This window comes from Desarmillaria tabescens (genome assembly GCF_030435595.1).
Source record: "Desarmillaria tabescens strain CCBAS 213 chromosome Unknown EV420scaffold_160, whole genome shotgun sequence".
Lineage (NCBI taxonomy): Eukaryota > Fungi > Basidiomycota > Agaricomycetes > Agaricales > Physalacriaceae > Desarmillaria > Desarmillaria tabescens.
This window is the reverse complement of record NW_026848459.1, coordinates 6,501-26,874: the sequence shown is the minus strand read 5'-3', so window position 1 is coordinate 26,874 and position 20,374 is coordinate 6,501. Positions and strand designations below refer to the sequence as shown.

At 47.8% G+C, this 20,374-nt stretch overlaps 6 protein-coding genes and 1 pseudogene across 7 annotated transcripts; 5 read left to right on the top strand and 2 right to left on the bottom strand.

The window, feature by feature from the left end:
* The first annotated feature begins 456 nt into the window (after nucleotides 1–456).
* EV420DRAFT_t322 lies at nucleotides 457–554 on the top strand (annotated as a pseudogene). The gene has a single exon. The product of its transcript is annotated as a tRNA-OTHER (tRNA).
* A 1,361-nt stretch (nucleotides 555–1,915) lies between these two features.
* EV420DRAFT_1653421 (uncharacterized protein) lies at nucleotides 1,916–3,409 on the top strand (the record flags this gene model as incomplete). The annotated part of the gene is made up of 4 exons (XM_060478740.1): nucleotides 1,916–2,437; nucleotides 2,485–2,589; nucleotides 2,638–2,802; nucleotides 2,849–3,409. The coding sequence occupies 4 exons, from the start codon at nucleotides 1,916–1,918 to the stop codon at nucleotides 3,407–3,409; spliced, it is 1,353 nt and encodes a 450-aa protein (XP_060321911.1).
* Nucleotides 3,410–3,783: 374 nt separating this feature from the next.
* EV420DRAFT_1679925 (uncharacterized protein) lies at nucleotides 3,784–4,705 on the bottom strand (the record flags this gene model as incomplete). Its single annotated transcript, XM_060479203.1, has 4 exons — nucleotides 3,784–3,854; nucleotides 3,881–3,983; nucleotides 4,037–4,327; nucleotides 4,355–4,705. 4 exons carry the CDS (start codon nucleotides 4,703–4,705, stop codon nucleotides 3,784–3,786), a joined length of 816 nt encoding a protein of 271 aa, XP_060321910.1.
* Nucleotides 4,706–8,682: 3,977 nt separating this feature from the next.
* On the bottom strand, nucleotides 8,683–8,895 carry EV420DRAFT_1594323 (uncharacterized protein; the record flags this gene model as incomplete). The annotated part of the gene is given in 2 exon segments (XM_060474957.1): nucleotides 8,683–8,801; nucleotides 8,812–8,895. Coding segments are annotated over 2 exon segments (200 nt in total), but the record flags the coding sequence as incomplete, so codon positions are not given.
* A 2,636-nt stretch (nucleotides 8,896–11,531) lies between these two features.
* Nucleotides 11,532–12,034, top strand: EV420DRAFT_1653419 (uncharacterized protein; the record flags this gene model as incomplete). The annotated part of the gene is made up of 2 exons (XM_060478739.1): nucleotides 11,532–11,613; nucleotides 11,664–12,034. 2 exons carry the CDS (start codon nucleotides 11,532–11,534, stop codon nucleotides 12,032–12,034), a joined length of 453 nt encoding a protein of 150 aa, XP_060321908.1.
* A 2,817-nt stretch (nucleotides 12,035–14,851) lies between these two features.
* EV420DRAFT_1488196 (uncharacterized protein) lies at nucleotides 14,852–15,570 on the top strand (the record flags this gene model as incomplete). Its single annotated transcript, XM_060470597.1, has 5 exons — nucleotides 14,852–14,975; nucleotides 15,113–15,125; nucleotides 15,197–15,276; nucleotides 15,330–15,377; nucleotides 15,437–15,570. 5 exons carry the CDS (start codon nucleotides 14,852–14,854, stop codon nucleotides 15,568–15,570), a joined length of 399 nt encoding a protein of 132 aa, XP_060321907.1.
* A 1,275-nt stretch (nucleotides 15,571–16,845) lies between these two features.
* Nucleotides 16,846–18,105, top strand: EV420DRAFT_1488195 (uncharacterized protein; the record flags this gene model as incomplete). The annotated part of the gene is made up of 5 exons (XM_060470596.1): nucleotides 16,846–16,895; nucleotides 16,948–17,217; nucleotides 17,344–17,422; nucleotides 17,529–17,807; nucleotides 17,866–18,105. The coding sequence occupies 5 exons, from the start codon at nucleotides 16,846–16,848 to the stop codon at nucleotides 18,103–18,105; spliced, it is 918 nt and encodes a 305-aa protein (XP_060321906.1).
* Nucleotides 18,106–20,374: the final 2,269 nt, after the last annotated feature.

Genomic DNA, 20,374 nt, shown 5'->3' with positions numbered 1-20,374 from the left:
AGAGTACTGTGGAGGGGTTGTTTGGGTGTTTTAAAGGTCAGGGAATCGATTGGTGAAGTCCTCCAGCCGATCCAATGCATGCAGCAGCCCCCAAAAGCGAATATTTATGCGATTTTCATTATATTAACCTTTTATCCCACTATTCAGGGCTCCTATGCATCATTAGAGGGCTCTATTTTATGTTGTTTATGTCTATACAGATTATAGTGCTATCCCCTGGCCCAGCCAGTAGCCTGAGAATAGCCCAATAGCTATTTTGACCGGAAAATAGCCCCTATTTTGGGTATTAAAAATACGGCACTGCCACTGGATCCAGCCAAAATTGATGGGCTGATTTGGGGAGCCTAAAAAGGCAAAAGGGCGCACCAGAGCGGAGCAAAGGGAGGGCATCAATATGAGGTCATAAATGTTAAGGGAGGGAGGGTATATATAGAGATGAAAAGGTAAATATACAATGCCAGTATGGTGTAGTGGTTAGCATGTCTGCTCGAGAAAGTTATGTGACATTATTGGATTTATTTTTGAGGTCCCGGGTTCAATTCCCGGAATTGCCCTCTTTTCTAATGATGCCATCATTGACACAGATTGGGAAGCTTACTAAGCCACTTTGTCATCCTGATGGAATTACTGTATATGGGCTGGATGTAAACTGACACTCCTGATGTATCACAATTAACTGTCAACTAACACCTTTCAAACAGAAATCTAGCAGACCAGGCTGGTTGGACAAGTTCGAGAGTCCGATTTTGACCAAAGTGACCTGCCAAGATGTGGTCGTGATTGTTTTGGAGAACGCGAAGATGGAGATCATCGGCGTCCGGGACATAAATGCGACTGTCAAGACGTAGTAGTCCTGATTCGTCCACGGTCCACCAAGAGAAGTTGGAAGGGGAAGATGCGAGTCGGAAGCCTTTGGTGGCAGCGGAATCCAACGGCTGTGCATTCTTGATATCAGAGTGGAGCTTGTCGATGTCCATGATAGCACTAGCGTGTAAGACAGGACCTTCAAGGAATGTAGCGCGGAGTGAAGCGGAGAGTTGTTCTTGAGTGAAAACGGGTCAGAAATTGTGAGGATTGACTTGAGCATATTGACTATCCCCCTCTTTAGGGTAGACATCCCATCGTCTAGTGAGGGCATCCGGTTTCCCACCAAGTTTACCCGGTCGGAACCGAATAACAAGGTTGAATTGAGAGAGGAATTCAGACCAGCGCACTTGACGTCGAGTAAGGATCTTGGTAGTAGAGAAATACTCAAGGTTCTTGTGATCTGTAACGACATCAATGGCTTCCGTGGAGCCTTCAAGGTAGTGGCGCCAGTATTTGAAAGCTTCGAAGATGGCTAGAAGCTCTTTATCATGTGTATCGTAGTTGAGTTCAGCACCATGGAGACTCCGGGACAAGAAGGAGATGGGATGGATCTCGCCATCCTCTAGGTAAATGGATAGGATGGCAGCAATAGCGTAGTCGGACGCATTGGTTTCCACAACCAGTTGACGGTCGGGAAGCCAGTGGGTGAGGATAGGAGCATGAGTAAAAGCCTGCTTCAACTCATTGAAAGCGGATGGGCATTCTTCGTCAAATTTCCACGGAGTTCCTTTGTGAGTGAGTCGTGTTACCGGGTTTCCACAAAATAATGGGAATCGATCGGAGTTTTTTTTGGGTTACCATATGTAGCAATTCGGTTGCCACCGCTGTATTTCGCGTCTTCCCTTCTTACCACGACGTCGTTTTCACTATCTGACACTGCCGGCAACATGGGTATGGACCACGATGATTCCTCTTCAGTGATAGACCAATCTTTGGCAGGTGAATCTGCGAGTGATATTGATAGGGAGCTTATACAGGGCATGATAAGTGATGCTCCAGGTGCAGGTGCGCATGGCTAGTCTCTAAAGACAGGCGCATTTACTGAGCTATGATAGCTGCAAAATTCAAGGTATCGACGCCGCTTACAGTTGCCAGCAACAACACCAGCAAAAGGAAACGATCCATTCAAGCTGGCGCATCCGATGAGCAACCCTCTGCTAAACAATCAAGATCAGCCTCCGAAACCGACGATGAAGCCTTCGAATTTGTCAACTACGTATACATTCGCAAGAAAGACCCTCCAAAGGCTCGAAAATCAACCAGCCAGTCGAACGGCAAGATCAACTATGACCTCTACATCGAAAAAGGCCCCTTCAAATTCATGTCCAACAAGTCCTTCGAAGACTACATCACTGCGATAGCAACTACGCTCCAATGCCACAGGTCGAAGCTCATCCTGGACGAGCTGAAGTACAAGCAGAAGGTCCCTCAAACGTCACAAATCCACTCCCTCACAAGTGAACTCGCCTTCACGGCATTGGTCGAGGAGATGCGTGCAGCGAAGACAGTCAACAAACGGATCATGTATGTCTTCTCTCCAGCACCCATGCGTCCAGCTTCAGATGAGGCGGTGAGTGGTCTACCAATTTTGTCTTTTTCTGCCTAACGTTCCCACAGTGGTGGACGACAACCAATGAAGATGGACAAGAATCTGCGCCTTCTGGGTTCGATTTCTCACAGCTCGAATGGCAGGGAACTGAAGATTCTATTGCCACGCAAAAAGTAGGTACTCTTGTTCGTTCGTACTATGGGCTAACGCGTGCAATGTAGAAGAAATTCGACGAAGCAGTGAGGCCCTTGATAGTCAAACTAGAGGAGAAGTTCCCAGTGGACAACTTTCCGACGCTTTTCCCTGGGCGACGAGTTTATAAGAATACGGCTGGATATTACTTCGACTTGGACCCTGGAGCACTATCTTCCTGGGCGTCGCACTGGGTAAGTATCTCTCTTTACAAGAGAATATGATTCTAATTCACACCAGGCTCGGGGAACTGCTTCCGAAGATGCTCCTCCGAACAATGCCTATTTCGATGCAAAGAAGCGCCTACATCCTCCCAAAACGCCCCCTGCCCATGCCGACACTGCAAAGCAAGCTAATAACACTGCCCCCATGCCGATTCCCACCCCAGCTGTTCCGACTATTTCTGATGTGCCTTTTGGAGGAAACCTCCTAGAATATTTTCTTCTTCAGCAGCAGCAGCAGCAGCAACAACATCAACAATTTCAGCAAATGCTTCAGCTACAGATGTTGCAGAATACCCGTAGCTCACTGAGCCGTCCCCCTTCCATTCCTTCTGCTCCTCCTTCTCCCGCCAAGATGCCAGTTGTCTCACTGGAAGCGTTTTGTGCTCATTACGGAGTCAATGATACTGATCACGACCGCCTGCAGGAGCTTGGTTACACCCCTGGCAACAAGGACATCAAGACTCTTGAACAAGTTGACTGGACCGGCGTTGGCTTTCCGGCGTTATCGTGGCGTTCAATCTTGGCGAAGCATGACGCGTTCATCAAGGATGCAAAACTGGGCCTGTGGATGGAATGATTGTATGCGTCCTAGTCTGTCTCTGTTCTCTTCGTTGTCTGTACCGCTTTCTCTGCTGTCTGTACTGCTTTCTCTGTTGTCTTTGCAATTGTACCACGTGTTTATCGCTTTCCTTGAATCATGTATCATTTCTTGTCGCTGTATCACTGTACGTTCTTATAATCGAAGTCTTTAAAATATATACCCTGCATGTTTGAACCATCCAAATGCCATCTCTGCAGTGATACAACCACACGCGTCTAAAAGAACCAGAATAGGGTCCTCGTCATCACGGAGAATTGGCCCGTTTCGTCTCAGATAAGCTTTCCCTGTTTGAAGATCAATTGAATTGTTTCTGTGGGGAGAGCAGGAACGTACATGTGCTGAATGATTTTTCAATCGGGTTGAGGTCTGGAGAATAAGGAGGAAGATACAATATCATAACATCTGGATAGATCAGAGAAATCTTTGGTGACTTTGCGAGAGACTTACGAGACGCATTGAGTACATCAATCAAGGTGTCGGTATGATGAATCCTGCAGTTGTCCATAACTAATACGCTCTGCTTCTCTGGGTACGGGTTCATAAGCGGTAGCTGTTCACATTGATGATCCATGAGAGACCGAAGGAATTCATGAATGTACTCACAACATCTTCAATGATGAAATCAAAGAAACCAAATGAGTCGAAGGACCCTGGTTGTACCCGCGTTGCAATATATCCATCAATTGACATAGCCGCAATCAGCGAATACCGCTCGCCTCGGACAAATACATCTCCCAAATCTGCCTCTTGGCCAATTGGTGAGCGACCATAGTGGCGACCAAATGTCCTCTCATCTTTACTGGACTCATCCACAGTGACAAACTCAAATCCAGTCCCTGAGAAGTTGACCGGGTTAGTGACTCCTGCTAGATATACAGCCCGACGCTGCTCATCCTGTTCCAAGGCAATCGTGTGGAGAACTTTACGAGTCAGTCCAGCTCTGACAAGATTCTGTTGGAGTGCAGAGATGGATATAGGAAGATCATGATGAATTGCTAGGTACCACTGTAGCTCGCCAAGATAGGTATCAGGATGGGATTTCAGAAGGACATGGATGGCGTCAAGGGCCGCAAGGCTAACAATACGTGGACGTCCACGGAAGGGTGCCAGTCGATTTGCAGGTGTCCCGAATGTTTCGAAAAGGTTACGCCAGTGGTAGAGGCTGCTAGGTGAAACGTGAAAGATATGGCAGATGTCGCTCAGCTCCCATCCTAGAGTCCAAAGTTCTAGCACTATGTCCTTGATTTGAGTTGGAATATGATGATTTCCCATGATAATAAGTGCAAGATGTAGGCAATAAATGCTACGATACGTCACAAGAAGAACCAGTCGTCGTGGTAAGAAGGGAAGACGCAAAATACAGCAGTGGCAACCGAATTGCTACATATGGTAACCCAAAAAAAACTCCGATCGATTCCCATTATTTTGTGGAAACCCGGTAAGGGCAGGACGATCTCACTGTACTCGTGAATAAAACGGCGGTAGAAATTAGCAAAGCCGAGGAAGGATTGGATATCCTTGACCTTGCGTGGAACCGGCCAGTCAGTGATAGCTTTGACCTTGTCTTCAGACATGCGTAAGCCTTTGGGCGAGAGGATGTAACCAAGATATTCGATGGAGTCCCGATGGAATTCACATTTGGAACCCTTGCAGTAGAGGCCATTGGCTCGGAGTCTGCGAAGGACTTCACGTACGTGTTTTCGGTGATCGTCGGGATTGTTGGAGTAGATAAGGATGTCATCAAGGTATACGACGACAGATACATTGAGCATATTGGAAAAGATGTCATTGACAAAGCGTTGGAAAGCCACGGGAGCGTTGGTGAGTCCAAATGGCATGACACGCCATTCAAAGGAGCCATAGCAAGTCCGAAACACGGTTTTCCATTCATCACCCTTGGCTATGCGGACGAGATGATAGGCATGACGAAGGTCTAGCTTGGTGTAGAGACAAGCGGAATGCGTGGAATCGAGGAGGTCGGAAATGAGGGGCAAAGGGTAACGGTCTTTTTTAGAGATTTTATTAAGTCCACGATAATCTACACAGAGTCTAAGTTCACCGGTTTTCTTCTTGACAAACAGTACCGGAGCTCCGTGCGGAGAGCGGGAAGGAGTGATGAAACCATTATGGACGTTATCGTCAATAAACTCGTGTAAGGCTTTTAGTTCAGATTCAGAAAGGGAATAGATGGGTCCGAGTGGAGGGGTGGAACCTTCCTCAATATTGATCTTGAGGTCGTAAGGGCGATGCTCAGGGAGCTTTTCAGAAAGGGAATCACTGAATACATCAGCAAATTCATGGTACTCCGGTGGGACATTGGATAGGTTAGCGGGAGCCACGGAGGTAGACTTGCCACTAACACTAGGCGTAGAAGGCTGCAATGTGAACTGCTGAGCCCCTTCTTCTGCACAAGCTCAGACAAAAGCGGCAGCCGAAATAATAGATATCTTGGGGGCGGCCGAAGCACCAAAGGAAGGAATGGTAGGATAGGAGTAGATAGGTTCATAAGGCGGCGGAGCCCATCGGGATCTCGATTTTGGGGTGGAAGATGATGATTGGGATGGTTGGATTGGACTGGAAGAGTCCGAGCGGACTGGCACATGTGTGTCGGCAGCCGCGGAAGCGCTTGATGAAGAAACAACCAATAATGGTGAACGGAAAGTGATACTGTGCTTTACCCAGTCAATTGACGGATTGTAGCAGGAGAGCCAGTTGTATCCCAGAACGATGTTACAAGATGAATCTAGATGAGTGACGTAGAAGTCAATAGGAAGGATGTCTCCGGAAGGGAAACGGATTGGAAGGGAAATGGATTGGGAGATGTGAGATCTGACGGAGCCGTCGAGAAGCCGAAGTTGGACAGGTGGGATAGATTTGGTAAGGAGATTGTGATCCTCAACATACTTTGAATCAACAAAGCAGTGGCTAGAACCAGAATCAACGAGTGCGAGAAAACGAAGGATAGTAGAAATGAGTGAACTGTCAGACTCTGATCCGGAGCCGACTTCGGACGAGAGAGAGACAGTTAGGGAATGATTGGAAAGAGCAGCAGTGTTGAGGGTTACGATCTCCAGTGCACTGTGACAGTCAATGCAACCCTGTCCTAGTGCGGAGGATACAGGGTTGCTCTCTAGTTTTCCGATTCTGACGGAACCATTTCAATGGAGGCAGTGAACTCGGGAGCAGGGGCAGGAGTAGCTGCAGCTGCACGGCCCCGAGCGGAGGCCGTGGCTTTGCGCTTGTTGCAATCTTTGGTGTTGTGCTTACCTCCACAGAACATGCAGAGGTTATTCTTCTGACGGCGGTCCTTTTCTTCTTGAGTAAGGCAGCCATCTTTGCCTAGCTTGTCAGCGTAGGGCTTCGGGTTGGAAGAGGAAGAGTTGTTGGGGGAAGTCGAAGATGATCCCGTGGAGCCCGAGTGGGAGGACTTTTGGCTCGCAGAGTTGGAGTTGGAAGACGAAGAGTTAGAACCTTTTGACTTGTTGCTGTTGCTGGAAGAGGAAGATGGGTTACTGCAATTTTCTTGGGAGATTTCGGCTTTCCGAGTCCAGTAGCGAGCGTCGAGCTCTTGAGCGAGATTCCGCATATCACGGAGATTATCGGGTTTCCCGTGGTGGGCCATATCATCCTTGATGCGAGAGCAAAGGCCATGGTAGAAGGCATGATGAAGGGAGTTGTCGCCGTAGCCAATAATGGCAGCATACTGATTGAATTTGACAATATACTTCATGATGTGGTCTCCGTCATGCATCCGAAGATTTTCAAGCTCATCTTCGGCATCACCAACAGCGTCGAAGGGGCCAAAGTTGGTGCGGAGTTCTGAAAGGAAAGCGGTATAGGAATATGCCCAAGCAGGGGGGTTGCGGTGATTAGGGTGGAGGATATCCGGTTCGAACCAGTCAAGGGCGACACCGGAAAGGAAGGAGATAGCATAGTTGACTTTTGCCGTATCCGATCAGAAGGCGTCAGGATGGTCGTTGAAGTTCAACTGGAGGGAGACGATGAAGGCCTTAAGTTTTCGGGAGTCCGAACCGTCAAAGGTATCTGGTTCCTTGACCTTGGTGCGTACTGTACGTTGTCGATTGCCATTGACAGCATCAGAGATGCCGCGGAGGACATTCATGAGTTGAATCAGGATCTGGGCATCGTTATTGGGAGGATTAGGATTGTTACCAGGATTGTTGTTAGGTCCTCCTCCAGGACCACCAGGACCACCAGGACCTCCAGGGCCACCTGGATTGGGTGGGCCACCACCAGGATTTCCCGATGGGTTTCCATGGCCATTTATTGGCGTGTGAGGGGGGAATTCCCCGTCTTCCGAACCTTGGTCGTCATCGTCATCCCGACCTGGGATGTCATCGAACAGAGAGGTAGTTGGGTTCCGTGGGGGGTCACTTCGATACTCACCCCAGCCATTGGATTCTGATCGCTGGGCTAGGAAGGGGTTAGGCAATCGGTTAACATCGGATTGGCGAGCAGTGAAGCCACTGTGAAGGTAGGTTTCCCTATGGGATTGTTGGCGAGGGGCGGAATCCGATCCGAAGAGAAGGGGACCCTCTTTTGAAGCAGAGGCAGGGATATCGTCCATGGTGTAGGTTCGGTTGTTGACCGTGGAGTTGCGGCTGGTTTCTGGAGGAACAGTGAAAGTAGAAGACATGGTTAGGAAGAAATTTCGACTCAAGGGTTTGAGTTCGAATATACTGTTAGGATCGTGCCAATAGGATTGCAGCGGTAAGTGCACGTAGCGGAATGCCACGGGATGCGTCGGGCATAGGCGAAGCTATTAGCAACGTCACCCCTGAGCCGAAGCCCTAAGATGGATACGGACGGAAGTCCGCGGAGTGGCAGGGACGAGGTAAGAGATAAGTCCAACGGATCGGAGTTCCACGGACTGGAGAACGAGAGTTAGACTTTAGAGAGAGAGAGAGATTGGGCTGAACCAAGTTGATATCCAAACTGAGTATCTACAGTGTAATTCTAAGGCTTATATACTAGTTAGGAGTCCGATCTAGTTCCTACTCAGAGTGGTCTACATTCTAGGGTTGTCGGAGGATGTATTCTACTGGTCAGTAGCCGATGGAGTCTGATGACATGTTCGCTACCGATGTCAGGCTATTGATAAATTGTAATGGAGAGTGAAATATAAAATGGAATATGAAATAGAAACTGGGAATCGGAATCCATAGGATTCTGGGCTGTGGTTTGTTGGGTTGAGTGGAAGTCGGGTTTCCGTCGGCATGCTTGTTACAAAAAGTGAGATCTCCTTTCCAGTCTCTCTCTGATATACAGCCTCAAAATCTTTGCAGATTTTTCTTGCACCTTTCCGAGGAGCACCAGGTAGTTTGACAAGCTCATTCTTGTATGCAATCATTTGCAATGACTGCCTTTTCCATTAGCTGGTCATGGCATTTGCAAGCAATCTGGCACTTTTTCGAGTTTGATTTGGCATGTCCAGGCATAGTAAAAAATTAAGCAAGAGGAGAAATAAAGTTGGGAGGCAGCAGGGCAATAATGGATGCATTGGACTGTCAGACTGCCCATCAAAGGTGATGGCTTGGCAGAACCGCACTTTTATTTATGCCCTAGACTCCTCAGATAATGGCTGCTTGGTCTCAAACCTGTCATACAGGTTCTTCAGAAGGTTATTAACATTATTGAGGCCTTTGTGGGTGATTACATTCAGATGGAGGACACATATTTCCAGGTCAGATTTTGAGTTCATGAGAAAACAGATATTTTTAGAACAGAAGCCTCAATTTCTCGGAATATTATTCATGTCACATATGAAGAATCACTGCAGAACATGAAGATACAATACACATCAGCAATGTAATACAAGTTGATGATGAAGGATGAAGGGAGGGAGAGCAAGAGGCTAAGTGTTTCATTGAACCATGGTGTTGCAATGACCAGTAAATAACTGTACTCCTGGGACTTATTGGCTACTCGCCCATTGGCCAGCGGGAGTGGGCACAGACAAAAAGGGAAATGATATACCATTTGGCCCTGCCAGAATTCCGATGCCACTAAAGGCAGCACCTGCTGCTGACTGGTTCTCCTGGTGTCTGTGGAATCACTGCCCTGTCGACTGCCCTGGAGTATTCATCATGCACGATGGTCCCATCGTATGCTCAACCATTGAGGCTTGGCAACTTAGCCGGTGAAGAGGCTGGCTGTGGGCACTTGTGGAATAGTGAGCAGGCTAAAAGGCAAACCTCAAAAACCCACACACACTCACACAACTACACAAACTACAATCACCCTCATAAGTTCTAGGGGGAGCAATTATTTCTAATGCAATCCAACTATACTTCAATATCTCGAAGAGTTTCTCTTATTCTCAGCGCTCTTAGTGAAGCTAAGCTTTCTCTAATGAATTCCTAAGTCTAGGAACTTTTTACAGGAAGGTCGTTCACTGGCACGATGCAACCTTCAAGGCAGATTTGAGTTATAATACACAAGGGACACTGATCCTGACAGAAACAGAGGCAATACATGCTGAAACTTTAGTGAGCTCGCTAAAAGAACACCACAGGCAAGCACTGACTTAGCCCACTCGCTACACAACTGTATGTAGGGGTTCTCCAACTAACTCCAGCAGGTTATCTCGACTCAAGAACACTTCAGAAGCGCTCGGAAACAGATTCAGAAACGGAACTTCAAACAGAACTGACACGGAACAGACTGAAACAGAACAGAACAGAACACAGATTTCCACTTCAACACATTCTCCGAACAGACTTATCACACTTAACAGAACAGAAACAGCGTCACTGATTCATATTCACTCTGACTAAGCTCTCAGAAGTCTTATCAAAAGGGTATCTCGTATTTCTCTGAGTGAGCTCACTAATTCTATGCACAGCTCAAAGTCACAAACTGATCCTTTGTTACAGTACCGCCTTCAACGCGTGCATGGGAACTCAGGGGCTCGAAACTTGGCCTCTACCTACTGTAACCAGCCTACTTATACTACAGGGGAATTAGAATTACAAACACCGTGCAGTACCCAGACTCCTACATGCGTAGCACATTGCCACCACCGCCTTACTGAGCATCCGAGTCGGACTTCCCAGTTTTAGTCTCATTTCTATAGTGAGCTTGCTAAACGCGTGCCAAGAGGTGCTCTCCCGACACCTGCGGGCTTGTTCTCTAGCGATCAACAGGTCTAGGTGCACGGAACTATCAGTTCTGGCATATGTCATTCAGGACTTCTTTCTTGGATTCACAGAGGCTTCTCATAGACATGGCAACAAGTGAGTCTTTGAACAATGGGACTCAGAACAATGGAACGTGGACTTCGGCCAAAGCCCATTGCCCAAGCTCGTGCTGGTGATATCTGTCATCTCGCTTAAGGATTTCCCTGGATTTTCAGGTACAGCGCATCACAGTTAGCGAGCGCACTAAGTGTTCTCAGTGTCAGTGCAATCTTCAAGGTTTTATCTAGCTCCCATGAGTGTGCTTGTAAGTTAGAGCCTAAGGCATTGGATATAGGGTTTGGCCTTCTCATCATGCATGCCCATCAGGTACAGTGCTGTGACTAAGTCCTGTTTAGAATCCCATTGCTTCTTATGCCATAAGTTATATTCCATATCATTGCACCACGTAGCATTAGTGTCGATGCATAGTTTTAGTCTGCTCACTCACTATCTCTCAGTATGCATGTAAAACACTCTAGATTGCAAAATTACACACATAAATAGGCTGCAGTCGCAACACCGGGATCTGACTCCCATCCAAGTAGCCAACCCTCACCTCTGCACATGCTTCACTGAAATCTTCGTGATGCTCACCCTGCACCCAGGATGGTATGGTCAGTTTTTGGACCACCATTCCATCCCTGTCACCTCAGAGTACAACCCATATACGTGTTTCCCTGGGAACTGGATTCAGAACTTGGACCTGGCTGCTCTTTCTCGTTTCCTTGTGGAGCGAGGAGTCGGCCGAGAGAGTATGAATTCCTACCTCCTATTTGGCAAGACCTGGGCTACTTGCATGCTCATGCAATGCCCGAATCAATCCAGTTATTGGCAACAACAGCTAGATGCGAGTCATGACTGGATCAAGGCTGTTGGGTATGAGGAACCTTCATGGTACGATGCCCCTTCCTGGTCCCCTCCCCTTGATGAAGGGTGGGACCTCACCTGGATCGCCAAATACTGAAAGGGACACATGGATAAGTGGGCGAACGAACATCGATCCGATGCTCCTGTAACCAACACTATCTCAGACCTGCCACCTGCCGCTGTGGTTCCCCCAGATGTCGCATCCCCCAGACTTAGTGGTGTTGGAGGTGACCTTTCCATTGCCCTCAACACGGGATCGACTTCGGTAGCTGGTCCATCCAACAGTGGGCCACCTTCTGAATCTACAGTCAGCCCCATCGCACCTCAGGCTAAGGATGTACCGCCCAATAGTGGTGCCCCTTTGTCTGAGACTGCGTCGCACGATACTCAAGTTCCCGACTCTAGTATGGGCACAGCTGGCAGCGCCGACAATGGCAACACTCAAGTGGATGACGGCAGTGACACTATCATGGTTGATCCTGACCTTCAACTCGCCGCCTCTGTTCCCTTGCCGCCCGGCGACGATGGTCTGTAGGATCTTCATCAATTCAAAACTTATTTTCGAGACCATGCAACGATCTGGTGGGGGAGGGTGTAACGGGTAGCACCATTCTTGGACATGTCGGCCTGTGGTATCCGTTTGTGTGGCTGCGGCCTCTTCCGTTACTATATTATAGTGCAATCATCTAGTTTTACTTTAGTCTTTTTACCATCACACATAGTATAACTTCAATCTATAGGTTGTCGTGTTCTATCGCGTGATATAAGACTCCGGCTCTACGACGAGCCCTTACAGATGGCCCATAATATTATCATCCAATGGAAGACAGAATTCCCAGCTGATATATCAGTTAGTAGTCAGTGCAACACCTTAATCAAGCATTCAGAGCACTGTTAGGAGAAATCCAGGTAAGAGAACAGCGAAAGAGTTGACAATGAGAGCGAGATCATAAAGGCGTGAAAGATCCCGGTTGCCCAAGATCAAGATGCCATATCAAAGATAAAGCTCCCGAAAGTGGTCTAAAAAAAGACAAAGTTGTCAAAGACGAAGTTGCCCTTTTCCTGATGTATCGTCGCTTGTGTTCAGAAATCATTCAATCAGCCAAGACAGGAACACTCGAATGGATACTGAAGGCGAGTTGTCATTGCGTACAACACCAGACTTGGAGGAAAGCCTAGAGGAAGGCTCGCAAAGCAGGGACTACGGAATAGTAGAAAATGCGTAGCATATATGTATTGTCCCTAATTTTCGAATTACATTTTATTTCTTACTAGTTTGCCTTCGATGCCTGGACTGTCACCTTTTCTACGCGACAACGCCAACAAGATCTGTTACCACGACACTGTTCACGATGAACCATCGAACAGAGTATTTGTAGATATACTGTTGGACGACCATGGCCTTTGGCAACAACGATGACCGGTCCCTCCCTCGGCACGAGCTACCATGGTGGATCGTTCCTCCCGAGCTTCCTCCATTGTTCCACATCTTGAGTCTCCTCATCGACACTACAATCTCGAGCCAGCTAGGCGGTGCAGAGTTGCCAGTTCCGTTCGTGAATCATGTGCCGTGTACATATACAATAATTGCGTAGCAACGTCGAGCTGTATCTACAAGCCTCATTCAGTTTCTTTTCAGAACAGAGAAAATCGTTTCCAAAACTCACTTTTCGAAGCTTGCAAGCCTGTGAGTAGTCCAGGTAAACCTTGAGGTATGATTGCATCAGTGAGGTTGACTACGAGGCGAGACAACGGTACCAATGCAACTACTGATCCTCTCATCAGCTGCTCTTCATCAAGGAGAAATTATCACAGAGTGTCGCATAGGGCGTCGTTGACGGCAGGACTCAGATGCGGTGGTGATTGTGGAAGGGAAAGGAAGGACCGATCATCGGAGGGACAGGCCCGGAGGTCCCGGAAGAGGATACGTCACGTCACGTCACAACTCTCCTTGCTTGGCCCGGGACCTCTCTGGACCTTCTTGGACCTCCATATCTGCGACGACTCGATACCTGCACTAGAATTCCTCTCTTCCTGCATCTGTCTTTCAGCTCTCAGGTCACGAGCTAATATCCTGGGATTCCGAAGAAGGAGGGGTGAGCTATCTGATCTCTTTCTGTGCTTGAGCGAAAACATTGTACAGGCTCTTTCTCGGGCTATTTGTTTTAATGTTTTCCCTAATGTCAATATTCACCCTCGTAGTGGCGCGAGATATGCGTAAGGGTGTGCGTGAAGAAGTGGACGCAAACTACTAGGTGCGTCCTTCCTCTTGTTGTGTTCTTCCAATCCCGACCACGTTTATAGGTCCCAAGATGCCCAGCCCGCGACTCGCTATAGAGGGAAAAGCATCCACTTCTTAGCACTGAGAATTGTATGTTAATGTGTTGATCTAGGCGACGAGTTTCCAAGGTAGCATACACTACGGATCCGCCATTGAGGCGGATTGGCTCCAGGACCCAGCTTAAACTGAAACGTAGAACAACGATATATGGTGTTACCCAGGTGCGATGCATATAATTTTGTTCTTTGGCCGTAATCTGAGATGTTTGATAGGCCCGTTTGGTATGGATAAAGGTCTGGTGGCTGGCGAAGGGTCCTTTTGGAGTCGACGATCTATACGCGTTTCTTACTGAGCCTTCACTGCATCAGTACTCGCTCCCTTCAAATGGAGCTTGATGCGGATGCGGACCGCGACTCGCTTGTGCTAGCACAACTTGTAGTGCCGAGCGTGGAAAGCTCTCTTTCCGGTTTCAAGATCGCCTTGGACAAATGATTACGTACCCAGAAAACTCTTGGAACGCGACACCGCTGAGCCAACATGATCATTACGATCGTCCTTTTTTCAACCGGCAGTCCTTGGCACCCACCAATACCAATACCATATATGCAGTACAAAACGCCAGCGGCTATTGCCTTAATCGAAGACACGGAACGGTTCGTTGTGGTTTGGAAATCGCCAATCTTTCTCTTTTTGGGAAAGATCGCCTTGGACAGTTCATGGGATGGCCATCGCCGAGCCAATGTGATTGAATCGGATGTCCTTGGCTCGAGAATATGCGGTGTATCATTTCTCGCTTTACAACCCAGCTTTCATTCGCGCTCTCCATCCAACCTGGATTTCACCACTCAAAGCAAGGTTCTTCTGAGGTTTGGCCCTTGAAATGAATGTTGCCCTGCTTTTTCCTTACCCGCACGCCTCCCGACCTCATGTCGAGCATTGTCTTACTCTGAATGCTTCGCCCTTCACCTGTGCAATAAAGAGGCTGCAAAGAGGCCTCTATTCCACAGACAAACTCTCCATCCCCGTCTAACCACCTTTGTCTACTCGTTAGCACTTAACTCATTCGTCATCATGCGCTTCTCACTCACCTCACTCGCCCCTCTTGCTGCCCTTGTCGTCCCCGGCCTCTCCGCCACTATCAACGCCCGCCAGCCGGAAACAGGGAACAACACCATCCAAGGAAGGGACTACTATGGTTCTTACGCTCCATAGAAGCCGTCTTATACCTAGCCAGGAACAGACAAGCATTGTCCAACAGACGTTCCGGAGTGCTGTCCTTGCCTAGACGACGTACGTTTTTCTTCCTGCTTCTCTTCTCCCGGTTCTGATTAGCTCCGTACAGCCCGTCTGTGGATTCAAATGCCCCTCCCAATGGCCCTACAATAAGTGCACCTGGGAGCCTGTATTCGTCGACAGGTATGACTGGAAAGGCTGGAAGCCCGGCAAGCGTAACCCATTTTCCTGCGGATATGTCGACAAGGTGACTTATGAGATTGGTACGCGTGTCTTCTTTCGTGATCTAGGCTTTCTTTTTACTTATACTACGCAGACTGCAAGGACCTTTGCTTGGCCCACGACAATTGCAACTCTTGCCAAGGTGTGTATCTGAAACTCGTCTTCTTTTGACCGTTTATTGACTGAGGGTCTTCCTTCTAGTCTATACACTTGGGGAAGCGGCCGAGCAGTTTATTTGTGCGCTCTTCGAGGAAATCGTTCATGTCACCACCTGGGAGGATGACTGTGAGGATGATTGGGTCGACGATTGGGTGTATTATAGTTCATCGTACTAGAACGTCTATTACTAAGCAACGTGAAGTTTATCTTGACTCGGACATTGGACATGTACGATTATTGGATTTTTTTGTAGGGCCTTTACTAAATGCATTCAGTTGTCCCTTTGTGACCGCAGAAATGGATTTTGACTTGCCTATACTCAGTCCTGTTCCCAACGTGGAAAGCAACGTCGTAAAATACGAAAATCTGAGTTAGGGAACGATTAGAACTGGTTCCTTCACTAACTCGCATATATTCCAGGTTTCTTGTACTTGGTGCGTGTTCGATCGAGTACTAATGCTTCTAGCTTCAAGTACGAGCGAGTCACAGCCTCATCTTGGTTCGAATTTGGCTGCCCAGATGGCAGATGGAGCATACCCCCAGTCAGGTGCTTCAGTTGTACTTGCTAACACTGGATTACAACCCAGCGAATTCTTCGCAAGTCCAATGTCCATAGGAGACAGTCAACAACGAGGAACTTAAGAGACCGTGCGCCTTGAGGCTTGATGTGCTGTAAAGATCACGCATCCAGGTTATCCATACAAAATCGTTTGTACGAGATAATTACCGGTATGCGATAAGCACACTGAATGAGCCCCAATTTCAGCCGTTGGACCTCAGATTTACATCACGGGCCATTGTAAATTACGAACCTGCCACCGTTCAAGACGAACGTACAGGTCTGAGCGAGTCAAGACTCGATGCGAAAATAACATCGATGTCAACTTCGAGAAGACTTCAAACCGCGGTCCAACATACACTGTGCCGTATGCTCTTGTCCCTCCTCAGTGGAACAAACTTCGATCAAACCCCGCGTTGCTGTCAAAACTTCCTTATTGAATACTGATGGCCGCTCCCCTCGTTTTCCGGGAAATAATTTTGATCTCCACTACCCAGAGTCTATTCGAATGCCAGCTCTTTTTCAAATCAAGTGCCGGACCGCCATAACATAGACAGAATTTCGGTCGGCAGCCGTTAGGTCTCCACTGACATGCCCGAATGCTCACCTTTCAGAGGTTCAGGGTACCCCATGCATCTCGGCCTTCCTGAAACTCATCATTATCTGGGTGTGATCATGATGGGCCACAGCGGCTGCATCGAATGTCTTTGATAATGGTGATTTCAATTTATTACGTTGTGCTAGGTTTATTCTACATAAAACACTGACTTTTTAGTAGCAAGTATTAGAACCCATCCCTGCTCTTCCTTCAAGGATCAATGCTCCCCAGAACGTATAGTGCCGGGACACCTATCCCAGAGTTAACCAACAGCGAAGTCCAGGACATCTTCCAATGCCTGGATCGATCATTGAACGGAGCGGTCTTCTGCGCATCATTACATGGTCAGAGTTGCTATCCACTTCCACTGAACTTCCGGCGACTCATTATTTACAGGATTTTACACCGGAATAGTGGGCATAACAATGTGGACCCTTGGTTCATGCATTACTCCCTACCAATAATACACCATTCTGACAAGTTGCAATCCTGTGTAGTTTCAGGCAAAAACCGCCAAAATTCTCGGGGGCCACATTTCTTCATTGCCATTGTTCTTCTTTTATATGCTATGGCTACTTTTGCCCTTTTCTGCGACTGGATGAGTGTTAGTCAAAATTTCATCACCCATGGGCAAAACTTCTCGACGACATATGAAGCTTATTCAGTGTATGCATCTATGCCAATGGTCTTAACAGAGAACATCAATGCTGCTCTGAGCACTCTCCTGGCAGACACCACTTTGGCATGACGTCTCCTTTATTTTGGAAGCGGCCTTCTCATAATTAATTGTAGATTTGGCGTTGTTGGAATGTTTGGGGACGGTCTTGGCGCGCTGTACTCATTCCGATCATCTGTACTACTATGGCACTCAGTAAGTCTGTGATGCATTTGGTCTGTTACCGGTACCCGCGACTCATCGTCGTCCCCCAGTTAGTAGAGGAATTATACTCTACGATAACGTTTTCGGCAACGTACAGCATCCATCCGACCTTTTCACCCTGAATTCTGTCAACTGGGCTGTGCTATATTCCTCGCTCATCATGGCCACCCTACTATGGTGCACCATCTTGATTATATATCGCATCTTCAAAGTTAGTGGCGCTGCCGAAGGACTTCGCTCATATCGCAGAGTGATAGGGGTCATAGCAGACTCGGCCTTCCTTTACTCGGTTTTCCTAGTTGTCCTGTTGGTGTTTGAAGTTCGTAATGACGCCAGAGTCGGAAGCTATTTGATTCTCGTAACCAGCGAGATGAAGGTAATTGCATCCAGCATCCATTAATTCAGCCTTACCATTTTGACCGTAACATCTTTAGGGAATTGTGCCTACAATTTTGTTCGGCCGTATCACCGCTGGGCATACACGCCTAGATGATTCCTGGAGCGAGGAAAGCATTGTGTCGTCGCTTCAGTTTGGAGATCAGTCGATCGACCAAGACAGTTCCGAAATGAGTGCTGAAAGCGGCTCCTCTTTTCACCTAAGATTAGACCTGGAGGAGGGCCTAGAGTCAGACGACGACAAACGAAGCGGAGATGGGACGGCAGATTTTCCGTAATTATGGCATCTACATTCGACACAGCCGTTGAACAACAGGTTATTTCTTTCGGGCGAGAATAATATGAAGATGCGAGTGTACAAGTTTACACGAAATCCATAGCGATCCGGGGGTTGTATCGCTAAAAGAGCATTTTGTCACGATGGAAGTATCATCTGGATGGTTTCAGATGTGCAATTTATGCCGCATAAATTGCGCAAAGAACTAAGTAGTCCAAATCAGTTTGGGCACTGCTCCTGGATGACTAATGCGTACCTTGCAATTGTACACTGCCGTCTCTAGAACAGTTCCCGTCCAGAGCTACATCAAGGCTCCGTATGTCGTCGGGTCGGAAGTATCTCTGTAAAGCATTGGTGAAATTGGATACGGAAGCAAGTAATACTGGACCGTGCAGTAAAGTGTTGAAAACCAAAGGTTTGTGTCAGAGGTGTTCGTTGTTGATATTCCTTTAATAACGGTCCGCACAGAAGCGCCTCTATCAATCCCCGCATTTCCGCCTGAGGGTACGCTTGTCAGCCTTCGAATGCCTAACAGAATTTTCGTTATTCACCTGTAACATTGATGACACGTCTAGAAAGTCAGAAACGAAAAAAAATTGACTATGCAAAGAGTCAGAATACGGATATGAGCGTCACTTCTAAGGGTTCTAACTCTCGATTGGCAGACCTCTGGACAGCTATAGGCCATGGTAGCATCTGGTTGGCCACCGCAGATGTTGATAAGGTCGGCAGTGTCGATGTTTTAGTCACACAAGTCTCAATGAAAGTCTTTTCTTCATTAAGCACTGCTAGACCTTTTGCTCTTGCAGTCGGGCGCACCGTGCAGGATATTACGAGCGCATATAACGAGACCAAAGAGGCTTCGTTGCATCTCAAGCTGATTTCCAGGCCCGTCGGCACCTTGGGGGTCGCCTACGAAGCTGAATAGCGGTCGGTACATAATTGAACTGTCTTGTTTCGACCAAAAGTATCGTATAAAGACCTGAGGAAAGCTTTAGAAAAGAATAAGAGATAGAAATTGCACGAACGACGCACCCAGTCGCGAGTCAGCATTTCAACGGCGATATCTTGGGCACCAAACACGCATATATACATTTTGAATTACTGCCAGCATGAAAATGACTAGTAGATGAGGCGTAAAAATGATGGATCTATAGGAATCAGGATATTCTCGCTAGTCAGCATCGAAGCGGCACCGGGATGTAGCAGGAGATGTACATTTTGTGGTCCTCAACATTGTACACAGCGTCAAAGCTATTCTGGAAGGGAGGTTTAGCAGAAAGAGGTAGCAATGTTGACAGAAATGAGGTTATTCATGGTTACCGGGAGGAAGGAAGGCTGTGACCGTGACGGCAAACCGTGGCCCGGAGGTACGGGTACGGGTACGTGGCCCGATTTCTTTCTTTCCTTCCACACGACCAACCGGACTGATTTTTGGAAATTCTTACCCTCTCGAGAGCGAACTCAACACGCCTTGCCTACGAAGCTCGTCGCCCCCGCCGCTCATGGAAAGGGCTGTTCTTGTAGCACGCTTGCAGTGTTCACCCGATACCTACCGATGATGAGATTGGCTCGTGGTCCTAGCGATATAAAAAGTGGGTTCGGTACCATCATCATTGTTGAAAATAACTGAATAAAATCATAGTTATAGCCTTTTTTCCTCACTACTTGCTTGCCAGAGCCTTCCTCTACGGTTGGTAGGCGGATGCATCGACATTTCGTATGCTGAGCGAGCCTACGAGCTTGGAGCACCGAATCATTCGATAAGCAAGGCAAGAGATGGAGATTGCGGCGATGGAGAAGCTTCTTGGTATGCCTGGTGCCAGTGGTGAGGCTGAGGCGGTGGGTACGACTGGTTTGGCATCATCATTGTCAACCCCGATGGGCTGACCGATGCCATATTATCGTATATGGTATTGGTAAGTCTATGGCGATTAGCGCGATGGTTCTGGACCTCGTTGTCCCTCCTGCTGCGCATGAAGTCCGCCCAGTCATCGGGCTCGGTATACGGATCGCGTTGTACGGTGCGCCAGAGCAGCTCCCGTTCTTCCGAAGCCTTCCTGTCATCGTAGCGGAATTTTCCAAGGAGGGTTAACAGGTACCACCTAATGTATTCGCCAGTATTGAGAGTCGGTGCGTCGTCTGGGACCTCGGTGGCGACATTGGGCCTATTATTCAAGATCGAGAGCAAGCGCCGATTCGAATCAAAGGGATGTGTAGGCGGCTTGTGGTTTGGTACAACAGGAATATTACTCCTCCAGGCCGTAACT